At 36.6% G+C, this 12,786-nt stretch overlaps 1 protein-coding gene across 1 annotated transcript in view; it reads left to right on the top strand.

Moving 5' to 3' along the window:
* The window catches only part of CDKL5 (cyclin dependent kinase like 5), a 200,074-nt gene that overhangs the window by 63,633 nt on the left and 123,655 nt on the right, over positions 1–12,786 (top strand). Inside the window, exon 2 of the mRNA XM_028122611.1 lies at positions 10,763–10,986. Within this exon, the coding sequence (XP_027978412.1) occupies positions 10,923–10,986 (64 nt within the window). The 5' untranslated portion in view covers positions 10,763–10,922. The remainder of the gene's footprint in view (positions 1–10,762; positions 10,987–12,786) is intronic.

The raw sequence follows: 12,786 nt of genomic DNA, 5'->3' as shown, positions 1-12,786 counted from the left end.
AAACCTCATAAAAACCCCTTAAAGAACTGGGTTTGGGGAACTTTTGGATTGGTGAACACACCGATGTGCTTGGAGGATGGTGCACCCTAAGAGGGCATGGAAGCCCTTTGTGCTTCCCCCCACTCCCCAATACTTTGTTCTATTCATCTCTTCCATTTGGCTCTTCCTGAGTTAAGTATCCTTTATAATAAACCAGCAATGGTAAGTGATGTGAAATGTTGGGGTTCAGGAGCAAACGGTCAAGAAAGAATTCTTGAGACGTCTTCAGTGCAAAAAGGGCAGTTGTATTAAGGCACCGGGAAAGGACCTGTGGGCAGAAAAGAGCTGTACTTGGGTTGTAAGGAGCTGCCGATTATATACTTTCAAGTTTGGAGGAGGTTAGGGATAGTGTAAGTCCCTAAGGAATTTGGAAACAAGGTTTCCAGGACCTTGAGGGGTCATTTACTACTGCCTAGTAAAACCTTAGTCATGAGACCCTTCAGATGTATATCAGTGGGCCATATGTTTGGAGGATTGCTAACATATATCTTGGCAGGGGTGGGGGGAGTAGGGGGGTGGGGGTGGGTAGAGATAAAAGAAGTTTCCAAAGGGATTTTTACAGGATCGTGGAGGTTGGGCTAATGTCAAGCTAAGGTTGCCTTTGCCTTTAGCAAAGTATTCATGTTGTGGCAGTTGAGTTCCTGAAGGAAGGTCACTCTCCCTATCTCGAGTACTTGTCAATGGGCTGTAAATTATAAGGAAGTTTAATTTTTTTTTCTATATTTTGCTTTTGTTCCCCACATCAGTAAGTAAGTGTTTTCCTGAGTTCTGTGAGTCCTTCTAGGAAATTATCAAACCTGAGGAGGAGTTGGTGAGAACCCCCAAAGTTTTAGCCAAATTGGACATAATAGCAGGTGGCCTGGGGACCTGGGACTTGTGACAGGTGTCTGAAGTTAAGTCTGTGGGACCAACCCTTTAAACCTGTGGAGTCTGATGTTAACTCTGGGTTGTTAGTGTTAGAATGGATTGTAGCGACACCCAGATGGTGCCAGAGAATTGGTGTTGGAAGATGCCACATATTTGGTGTCAGGGTCACTTAACCCCAGTTTATAAATGGAAACAAACCATTTATAATGTTTTATAATGTTTTCCCACAACTCAACATTAAGTTAGTATGTGGGAAAGCTGTAATTCAAAAGTCCTGTTAACCATAATTTTGTTTTGTTTTATTTTTTTAATTGTAATTTCCTTGAAGGAAAGAACCTGTCTTTACTTTTAACATACTCAATTTTAATTTATTTTAAATTAAAAAATTTTTATTATGAGTTATGTGTTCAGATCCCTCTCTTTTTTAAAGATTTATTTATTTACTTTAGAGAGAGCGAGCAAGCACGAGCAGGAGGGGTGGAGGGAGAGGGAGAGAGAATCTCAAGCAGACTCCACACTGAGCCTGGAGCCCGACGTTGTGCTGGATCTTACGAACCTGAGATCACCACCCCAGCCGAAACCAAGAGTCTGACACTCAACCAACTCCACCACCTAGGCACCCCTCAGATCTCTTGACCTTAATTGAATACTTTCATCAATTAATTGCCTTGATGGATTGCTTGTAATTTTTACTGTTATTTGTTTGGTCAAAATATTGTTACTCTTCTAAAGTTAGCAGGACAGAGAGCTGACTGAGGAAGTTGAAGATCTTTAGCTTGATTTTCTTAAGTTCCTTCTATGTTTTAAATAGGACACAAATATCTCTAAATAAAAATAACTTCCTCCCAACCCATTTGGAATATATCCCAGACTTTTTCATGCCTTGTGAAGTTGCTGCTGTCTAGTTATCATTACTATTTGTTTTTTCTTTAACATAAGTGACCCTCCCAGGAATAGTTTAATCACCAGATGTTTGGCTAGCAGCATTCTGCTTATTCTGGTTTTGCAGTTTTTCTGAAACAGGCTGAAAGGTAATCATGCCATTCCTTCCCTTGTTCTAAGCTGATTTTGCTCAATTGCTCTTGAAACTTACTTTGGTAAGTGATTTGGAATCATAATGAAAATATGTATTTTATACTGGTCCCAACTTAGGAATTGATGATTTTGATGCTCATTTTGAGTTTGAGAGGTTCTGAGTTTTTAGAAATGAAATTGTGGGATTTGGAAGCTACAAGGGACCTCAGAGATCATCCAACAGAGGAGCTTTATTTTTTTTTTAACTGAGGAAATGAAAGTTGTCAAGGTCAACTATAAGTCCGATACTTTGCCTTGGTGAGAAAAACCCAGGCTTTAGAATCTCTCTGATGTAATCTCCAGTCTGCAGTCACATCAGTTACAAGGACCAAGGATCTGGATACATAGTAAGGAAGATCAATTTGTGACAGCATTGACACTGTTTAGCCTGGAAGCCGCCTTTGTGAATTTTCCAAATTATTGGCAGTGTTTAAAAACACCTTGATGTCTTCAGGTCCAGTAAAGTCAACCATGTACTTTATACTCTTCAATTAGTAGATTTTTCAGACTTCCAAAAAATAACAATAAATATCCTTTTTCAAATATAATTTTATGTAGAACCAGTATACAAAAGATATAAGTGGTATTTAATTAGAATACAATTTTAAGTATAATTTTGATTTATTGGAAAATTAGTGAAAACTCAAATTTGTGAAATAGACCTATTTCCCTTCTTTCTCTAGCTTAAAAAAATTGAATGGATATACCACAGTTCATTTATCCAGGCCCCTATTGATGCATACTTAAAGGTTGTTTCCATTTTGCTTTTACAAACAATACTTCTGTGAATTATGTATGCTTATCTGTGTGTGTGTGTGTTTCTGATGATCAATTTCTAGAAATTTAATTGCTGTGTCATTAGAATACGTTTGTTTTTAGTTTTGAAAGATATTATCAAATTAGCCTCCAAAAATTATATTAATGTACATTCCCACCAGCAATGTATGAATAAGCATAATTTCCTCATGCTCTCATCAACACGACATGTTAATTTTGTTTTTTGCTAATCTGAGAAATTGAACCTCACTGTAGTTTTTAAAAGATTGTATTTACTATCTCTGCACCCAGCATGGGGCTTGAACTCACGACCCTGAGATCAAGAATCCCATGCTCTACCGACCGAGCCAGCTACGTACCCTGAATCTCAGTGTAGTTTTAATCTTCAGTTTTCATTATATGTAAAGTTGAGTAACGTTTTATGTGTTTAAGGGCCACGCACCCCGAATCTCAGTGTAGTTTTAATCTTCAGTTTTTATTATATGTAATAAATACATATATTTATTATATACAAACATACACAATGTTTAAGAGCCATTTGTGTTTCCTTTACTGTGAACTATTTGTTCATAGCACTTTAGCACTTTGCCCATTTTATTTATTTATTTATTTTTAAAGATTTATTTATTTTAGATAAAGTGCCTAAGAATGAGCAGGGAGAGGAGCCGAGGGAGAAGGAGAGAAATCCTCAAGCAGACTCCCCGCTGAGCACGGATCCTGACTTGGGGCCTGATCCCAGCACCCCCAGGATCCTGAGATCATGACCTGAGCTGAAATCAAGAGTCATGCTTAACCAAGGGAGCCACCCAGGTGTCTCCCACTTTGCCCATTTTAAAAACTGGGTTTCTTCCTATCTTATTGAGCAGTAGGAATCTTTTATGTGTTAGGATGAACTCTTTGTGATATAAGTTACAAATTCTTTTCCTCAGTTTTTTATTTTTCTTTTCCCTTTGGTTTTTGTTTGTTTCATTTTTTATATATATCTAAATGCAAACTTAACATGGCTAAAGTAGAATCCTGGATTCCCCCCTCCTCCCTTCCTTTAATCTGCTTTTCTAGTTTTCCTCAATCAAGAAACAACCTCCATCTACTCATAGCCCAAACTCCAAATCAAGAAGTTATCCTTGATTTCTCTCTCTTTCTTTCTCTCTCTCCATCTTTTTTTTTTTTTTTTTTTTTTGAGATTTATTCCCTTTTGGGTGTAGGCACTGTGGGGTGGTACAGAGTACAGAGATTTGGAATAAGGCTTTGCAATTTTTTTTAAGTAAACTACCCTCAATGTGAGGCTCAAACTCATGACCCCAACATCAAGAGTCACATACTCTTCCCATTGAGCCAGCCATGCGCCAATCCTTGTTTTCTCTTATAGTTCCCATCTCTAATCCATCCTGAGTTGTATTGGTTTCCCCTCCAAATATATTTCTTAATCTATTCATTTTCTTTATATCCACCAACTAAGTCCATCCTGCCCTAATTCTTCACCTGGGTGTCTGCTGTGGCTTTCCACTTGTGTTATGCCCCCAAACTGGCATCTTCTCTTCCATGTAATGAGCCATCCACTTCTCTGTAGCTTATATGATTTTTTTTCCAAACACATATCATCTGATTGTCATACCACCCCCTGAACCCACCCCTCCCATTGTTCAAACCCTCCTGTGTCTTTTTGTGTCTTATGATAAAGATAATTATAACTATGTAAAATAATCTATTTATCCAGTCTCACTTGGTACTAGCTTATTAACTACGCCACCCCTGCTACCTTTGAGTCTCTTGTCTCTGTCATGTTCCCTTCTGACTTGGGACTTTCACATAAATTGTTCTCTCCTGGAGCATTCCTCCTCCCCCATAAGTTTATGTCTAATCGTCCTACAGATCTTAGCTTACTGGACACTTTCTCTGGAAAAACCAACCTTCCCTAATTAGGTGGCAACCCTCTTACAAGCCCTTGTAGCACCTTATATCTCTTTTCCATAGGACTTATATTTGCAATTTTATGCTTATTGTGTGATTCTTTGATAAACTCCATGAAGTAAGGAGTCTTGTCTGTTTCCTTTACTGGTAAGTTCCTACTGTCTATTCCAGTGCCTAGCATATGGTTAGCTCTCAAGACATTTATTGAATGACTGTTTAATTAAAAGTTCACAGGTGTAGGGGCGCCTGGGGGCTCAGATGGTTAAGCGTCTGCCTTCGGCTCAGGTCATGATCCCAGGGTCCTGGGATAGAGCCCCACATCGGGCTCCCTGCTCCTTGGGAGCCTGCTTCTCCCTCTGCCTCTCTCTCTCTCTCTCTCTCTCTCTCTCTCTCTCTCTGTCTCTCATGAATAAATAAATACAGTCTTTAAAAAAAAAAAGTTCACAGGTGTAGTGTTGTTTACAGAATGTACCATTTTACTCTTTCTGAAAAATGTGACTACTTTTGCTCTAGGCCAGTCTTTTTCATCTTTTCTGTAGGACTTGCCCAATACCACTAAGGTTCAGCAATCTCATCTCTGAAATCTTAAAGCATTTTAGGGATGAAATGTATCTAGGCCAATGGTCTTGATTTCATTTAAATCCTGTGAGTGTTCTTCAACAGTCTTGGACTTCAGTTCCTTCTATCTTTTTTCAGGTGAATGTTAATTTTTTGTTGTTGTTGTTTTTGTTTTTGAGTAGAGGACAGTAACTTAGATCTATTTTTTGATCCACATCAACTCAGCAATATCTAGGTGTGGTCCCCAACTTTTGTAAGTTTATTTTAAAATCAATTATTTGGAATTTGGAGGTCAGGACAAATTATCCCATGGAAACCATGATAAAGTTGATACTTATATATTCATGCAAGTACCTTCAAAACCTTTTTAACCAATAGTGTGTCTTAAATAGTACAATATTGGGGTACCTGGTTGGCTTAATTGAAAGAGCATGCAGCTCTTGTTCTCAGGGTCATGAGTTTGAGCCCCACATGGGGTGTAGGAATTACTTAAGTAAAAACTTAAAAAAAAAAAAGTGCAATATTAGTTTGAACCCTGAATTTCTCTGATCTGAGTTTAGCTCTTTTTTTCAGTCTGAATCATGAGGCCCTCGGAGTCTCAGAAAACTAAAGAGTTCTGTAGGATTGGCAGTGCTTAGGCGAAATATCAAGTAGCTGGGTAGAAGGAGATCCATTGAGTTGTTACTGAATTTCCTACCTTGTGGATGGATTGTAGAGAGTGGGGAGGTAAAGCTACGTTTGGAAGTTTGAAATGTTTATGTTATTAAACTGTGTGTATGTTACTCATGATAGTCAAATATCAGTTGGATTTAATGGAATTGATTTATAGAGAATGGATTGATAAATCACTTTTTCCACTACTGGTAGAATAAAGAAAAATTATTAATTATGGGTGATGTGGTCTCATCTAGGAGGAAAACTAGTGCATTTTCTCCTCACTTATATGCAACACAGAGAAATTCTCCAAGGAGAGTAATTAGGATTTTTTTTTTTTTTTTTGCAGGGCTGTGCTTTCCATAGACATGGTTTCTTTCTATACACGGATCATGAGTTTTAAGATGCTTTCAAACCATTTAAACTTTCTTATAACAAGTTTTGTCATGTACCAAATTCATTCCTGTGCAGTTTTCAGTGACAAAATGGTTCTCTCATTTGTATGTACAAAAACAGTGTCAGAGACAAGAACAAAACTCATGATTCAACTGATTTTTGTACTCTCTTTGGGAAGAAGAAAAGACCTGTTGAGATGAAGATTATAATTTCAGCACAAAGGAAACATTCAAGGCCCAGGCAACTCTTAAATTCAATACTAATAATACATGAAATAAATTATAAGCCTTCCATTTCTGTCAGTTCTTGTAGGTACTTGCTTGCCAATACAGAGACAAGTTTGCTTAATTTTAGGTGTATTTCTTAGTGCAGAACACATCTACTTTAAAGTTTATTCTGTTATTTGTTTACAAAGTTAATACTATAAAAAACTCAAGGTTTTTGAGAGATTCTTAGAATTTTCATGTTGGAAGGGATCTTAGAGGACATCTAGTTTAGTGCATGACTTTTCTACCATGGTCAGGCCAAACTGCATCCAGCGGCCTCTTCCTGCCCCCTGCTGGTCCCCTTCTTGTCTGCTATGCTTCAGATCACAGGTCTTTGTTCCTTGAAATTGTCAAGCTCTGTGGGTCTTTGTACTTCTGGAATGCTCTTTACCCATCCCTGTTGCCTGTGGCTTGTTTCTTTACATTAAACAGATTTTGCTCAAATCTCAACTCCTCAGACAGGCCTTTCCCAGGCCACCCTATCTAAAAGAGGGCCGTCCCCGCCCGCCCCCAGTTATCGAAAGACTGTTTTCTTTCCTTTGTGATACTTGTCAGTGCCTGGAATGATCATGTTTATTTGTTTCTTGTCTCTCTCTCCTCATTAGGCTCCATGAGAGCAAGGGCCTTGTCTGTGTTGTTCACTGCTGTATCCTGAAGCATCTAAAGTGGGCTGGCCCACTGCAGCTATCTGACAGATATTTGTAAGAATGCATGAGTAAGATATTTATAAGAATGCATGAGTAACCATTGATGGTTCATCGATGTCCAGTCACTACTGAGCTGACATCTGTCTCCTTTTCACTTGTACCTCTGATCTTAGTTCTTCCCCCTAAAGTAATTCAAATCATCTGCTCTATTCCCTCTTTTTCAAAGAGTCTTCAGACATTTAGATGTCCGCCATCTCTCATCAAAGTTAAACTTGCCCAGTTTTCTTACCAGCTCCTTATCTGGTGTAGTTTTAGAGTGTGGTCATCATCCAGGTTATCCATCACTGAGAGTTTTGGTCACTCAGATAACATGAAACTGTAATTCAGGTCTGTCCAAGGGCTGATTTATTTCTGGTTTCCTTTATCCTACGAGTGTAGCTCTGAGGTTTCTGCTTTAAGTGAGTGGTGGCTTATCAAACTTACTCCTTTTGGCACTCTTGCCTTTGACTTTTGCTTCTGGATTTTTAAAGGTTTTAAGAGCATTTTTTTCTCCCATTTTTTTCTGGATCTTCAAGTGCCTGAGAGCTGAAACCATTTTGGGTGGTTTGGATTACATCTCTGGGTCCTATTCTTTTGACTTGATTTCAGCCAGCTAATTCTTTACAATCTTAAGTCTTCGGGGTTTTTAGGCTGTTTTAAAAAAGTATTTCCTCCTGTATTTGTATTTGTCCTCAAAGGGATTTCATCCAAGTTATTTAGTTAGTTGAAGCTAAAGTATCTGAGTCTTTAGGTCTTAAAAATTACTCAGTGTTATTCATATAAAATTGTAGTGAAATCCAATTTGGCATACAGTTTTTTTTTCAGTATGAATACTGGTAGTTAAAAGACTGCTTTTGACACCGATGTTATGTATTTACCTCACACGTTTGAATTCTGATTCCCAGTTTGCATTACTCAATTTTCATTTCCATATAGATAATAGGTGGGACCAAATGTTCTTTGTATATACTTAGGTACATAACTTTTGGGGGGCTGGGTATTCTTAGTGGGAATGATTTAATTTTTATCTCAAGGTTCCTTTGAAATGAGCCATGCCATTATTGGCAGAGAGTGAGATATTTAAATACTTCCTGGGTGTTCTTCCAAATCAGCTATAGAAAATAAAAGAATAATTCATTTTCAGAAGCACTCTGAGCATTTTTTACCTGTAATGTGACTGACTTAGATCTTCGTTTGGCTGGCTAACTCAAATACCACTTTTTTAGGGAGGTCTCTGAGAAATTTTGCCTTTATGAATGATGTTTATTGTATGTTTTTGTCAGATACTTTATCATGCTATAAACATTTAAAAGCATTTAATTATGGACATGCTGCTCTTTAGAAAGCTTGTATCAGTTTGTATTTCTACCATCAGCATGTGAAAAGGCACACTTCAAGTCAGTACTTTTCCACACCACATGGGTACTCTTATTTTTAAAAAGTTTCAAATTTCATAGGCAGCAAAGAATTTATTGGTTTTGATTTATTTTTTCCTTTTAAACCAATATTTTGTGTTGGTACAGCTGTTATTTTTCATAAAGATGGGATAGTTTTTTTTTGAAAGAAAACTTATTTTTAAATAATTTCAGATTTAGAGAAAAGTTGCATAGATAGTACAAAGAATTTCCTGTTTCATAGACCCTTGACCCAAATTCCCCAAATGTTATCATTTTAATCATTCTTTGTCTCTTCCTCCATACACATGTCCTTATTATTTTTTTCCTGAATGGTGTAAGTTGCAGACTTTATCTCTCAAAGTGTTGGTGTTCGTTCTTTTTTTGTTAAATTTTTTTATTAGACTGTCTTATTCTAGAGATTCTGGGCTGTACCTTATTAATTCATCAATTGAACTATTATTGACATAAAACATATTAGTTTCAAGTGTACAACATAGTGATTCGCTATTTGTATATATTGTGAAATGATCACAGTAAGTCTAGTTAACATTCATCACTACGCACAGTTACCAATTTTTATTCCTTGTGATGAGAACTTTAAAGATCTACTCTCTTAACAACTTTCAAATATATAATATTAACCACAGTCACATGTGGTACATCACTCATAATAATTTTAGTAAAAAAATATTTTTTCTTGTACCGGTTTAATCCAGTCCAGGATCATACATTATATTTAGCTATCACATCTCCTAATCTTCTTTTGTGGAACAGTTACTTGGTTCCCTGTCCTTTATAACTTAGACATTTTTAAAGAATACAGGACAGTTACTTAGTAGAATGTCCTTCAGTTTGGGCTTGTCTGTTTTACCTTTTTGGAAGGAATGCCACAGAAGTGACATTGTGTCGTATCCTATCAGAAGGCATATGATGTTCACTTGTTCTATTATTGACGATGTTAACTTTGATCACTTAATTAAGGTGGTGTCTGGCAGGATTCTTCACTATGAAATTACTATTTTTCCCCTTTTAATTAGTGGGTATTTTGTAGTGGAGCTACTTTGAGACTAGATAATATCCTGTTTTCCATCAAACCTTAAACCACTAGTTTCAGCATATGTTGATGATACTTGCCTGAAATAATTATTACCAGGGTGGTTGCCAAATGGTGATTTTCTAATTCCATCACTACATTTATTATTTGGAATTATACTCTCAGAAAGAGCTTTTCCTTCTCCCTTTATTTATTTATGTAAGTAAGGACTGGTATGTTTTTATTTTATTCTATGGTTTATAATCTAGTATTTTCATTTATTTTGTTTAGTTGTTTCTCATTTGACCAGAAGAGACTCCTGTGTCCTTCAGACATGCTCCTGTCATTCTTTGAGCATTACCAGCCTTTCTGGCACCACAAAAGTATATCCTGGGCTCATATTGTACTTTTCCTTGCTCTTGCCTGGGAATCAGCCATTTCTCTGAGGAAGCTGTTTCCTTTTATTGGTGCACTAGCTGTGCTGATGGGATGTTGGAGTGTCATTGCTTCTAGGCCTCCTCAGCAGACAGAGCTACGGAATATATTTATGTGTTGTATGTATATTTACATACACATTTATATCTTTTTCTGCATCTTTATATTAAGAACTGAGCTCCTATGGTTAGCTCTAATTCCAAGCCTTCATCTGTTTCATATTTGTAACTTCTTTTTATGAGAATAAGAAGCCAAACTCTCATTATCCACAATGTATTTATTTACTTACTTGCTCAGTCCGAGAACGCACATAATTTCATACCTCTGTGTAAAAACAAGTATATAAGTATAGTATTTGTTTATAAATAATTTTTTTTTGTTTTTAGCTTGAGGAGAGTGTGTAGTTAAAACATTGTTTTCAAAAGTTGCCTGGAGTTAATTCTTTTCCTCCTGACTACCCTTCCCCCCTTCAATGTGGTTATGTTACTCATTTCAAATACAGTTAGGTACATTTGTTCTTGTTCCATTTTGGGTTCTTCTCTCTTACTATTTTTTCTTTTCTTTTAAGTATATGAAACATTAACATTTAAAAAAACTGTACAAAATAATAGGATATATTATTAGAGTGCTGAATATAAAACTTAATGGCTTTTTTCTTTTCTCTTTCAGGGAATCATTTAATACTTCACATTAGAACAAATATGTGAAAGTCCCTGCCAACCTGTGAGAATTTCTTCCTTCGACATTTTGGTTCTACTTCACAACTTCCTTAGAAGTTCTTTCTTGATGCCATGTTCTGTGGCTTGCATCAAAAGAGGAGTTTGTCTTCATGAAGATTCCTAACATTGGTAATGTGATGAATAAATTTGAGATCCTTGGGGTTGTAGGTGAAGGTAAGTTTAGCATTCCTTGAGTTTCTGAGCAATGTATGTAATTATACCTACCACTGAAAAAGTTACTAATTCAGATCCTGTTAATTTTACCTATATTAATTCAGATATGTGCTTAAGTGAAATATTAAAAATAAAATTGTGCTATTTGGGTTTTATTCTCCAATTGAAAGTGAATATTTTAAAGCCCTTTAAAATTTAATAAATCAGATATTTCTTAAGGCTGCCTTCATTTCTTTTTTTTTTTTTTTAAAGATTTTATTTTTTTTTAAGTAATCTCTACACTGAAGGTGGGGCTCAAACTCACAACCCCGAGGTCAAGAGTTGCATGCTCTTCTGACTGAGCCAGCCAGGTTTCCCAAGGCTGCTTTCATTTCATTGTTTTCATTAGCAATTATGGTTTCATAGTCTATAATTTTTTGTTACATTTTATTTTTATATCAAGTTTATTTTGGATAACTTAAAATTTATTTGTATAAGTTAAATTTTGCTTAATACATGGTAAATAAGTGAATAACTTCTATTTGTCTTTGAGAATGACAAACCACATTTTTATAAATTCTGAGGCACACAACTTGGTTATATTTTAACATTTCTAAAATCAGGATGTGAGTTATAATCCATAGCATGTCATGGTTTAATTGGCAGTTCTTTTTCCCACATAGTAGTACATAAAATAATGCTTATGATTAATGACATCATTAATTTGATGAAGTATGGTAATTCATTTTTCATAAGACTTCTTGATTTTCCTTCTTCCTTTTTTTTTTTTTTAAAGATTTTATTTATTAGAGCAGGAGAGAGCACAAGTGGAGGGGAGGGGCAGAGGGAGAGGGAGAAGCCAACTCCCCACTGAGCAGGGAGCCCCATGTGTGGGGTCGATCACAGGACCCTGGGATCATGACCTGAGCAAAGGCAGATGCTTAACCCATGGAGCCATCCAGGTGCCCCCCTGATTTTTCATTCTTAGTAATTTTTGCTTTTGACTTAAAGATAACTTTATGGAGATTTTGAGAAATGATTCTGTTAACAGGGTATGAGTAATTATAATTATGGTTTCTTAGCATTTATTTTTTTAGAGGGGGAAGGGAGGAGGAGGAGGGGCAGAGTGAGAGGGAGAGAGAGAGAATCTTAAGCAGCCTTCACGCCCGGCCTGGAGCCCAGTGTGGGGCTTGATCTCATGACCACTTGAGCGGAATCAAGAGTTAGAGGCTTAACTGACTGAGCCACCCAGGCGCCCCTAGCATTTATATCTTTAAAGCAAATGTTATAAAAATTTTTATTTTATGAATTTTCAAATGTGAATTTTAAAAGAAGTTTTGAAGATTTACCTGTGAACAGCAAAGCTGTTCTAGATTTTAATATTAAGTAGTTAAATCCTTTTCAAATAAAGAGAAACAATTAAAATACAGTCTGGGTGACTGGGCGGTGCAGTCGGTTAAGTGCCTGATTTTGGTTTCGACTCAGGTTGTGATCCTCAGGGTTATGAGATCGAGGCCCGCATTGTGCCCTGTGCTGGGCACGGAGTCTGCTTGGGATTCTCTCTCCCTTTCCTTCTGCCCTTCCCCCTGTGCTCTTGTTCTCTCTCCGTCTCTCTCTCTCTCTCTAAAGTAAATAAATAAATCTTAAAAAAAAAAATACAGTCTAATTGGGTGCTTGCTTTAAGGTCTGAAGTTGAAACCATATAAAAAGAATGGATCCAAAAAAGGAAAAGGAATGGATCCTTCTCCCTTCACCAGTCAACTCCTTTTCCTTTTCTTCATTGATAGCAATTATGTAAATAAAATTCATTCTTTTTCTTTT

Source organism: Eumetopias jubatus, unplaced genomic scaffold, assembly GCF_037043125.1.
Source record: "Eumetopias jubatus isolate StellerSeaLion01/CBP00866 unplaced genomic scaffold, mEumJub1_p1.0 scaffold_11, whole genome shotgun sequence".
Taxonomy (NCBI): Eukaryota; Metazoa; Chordata; class Mammalia; order Carnivora; family Otariidae; genus Eumetopias; species Eumetopias jubatus.
Note: the sequence above shows the minus strand (reverse complement) of the source record. Positions and strands in the feature narration are given on the sequence as shown.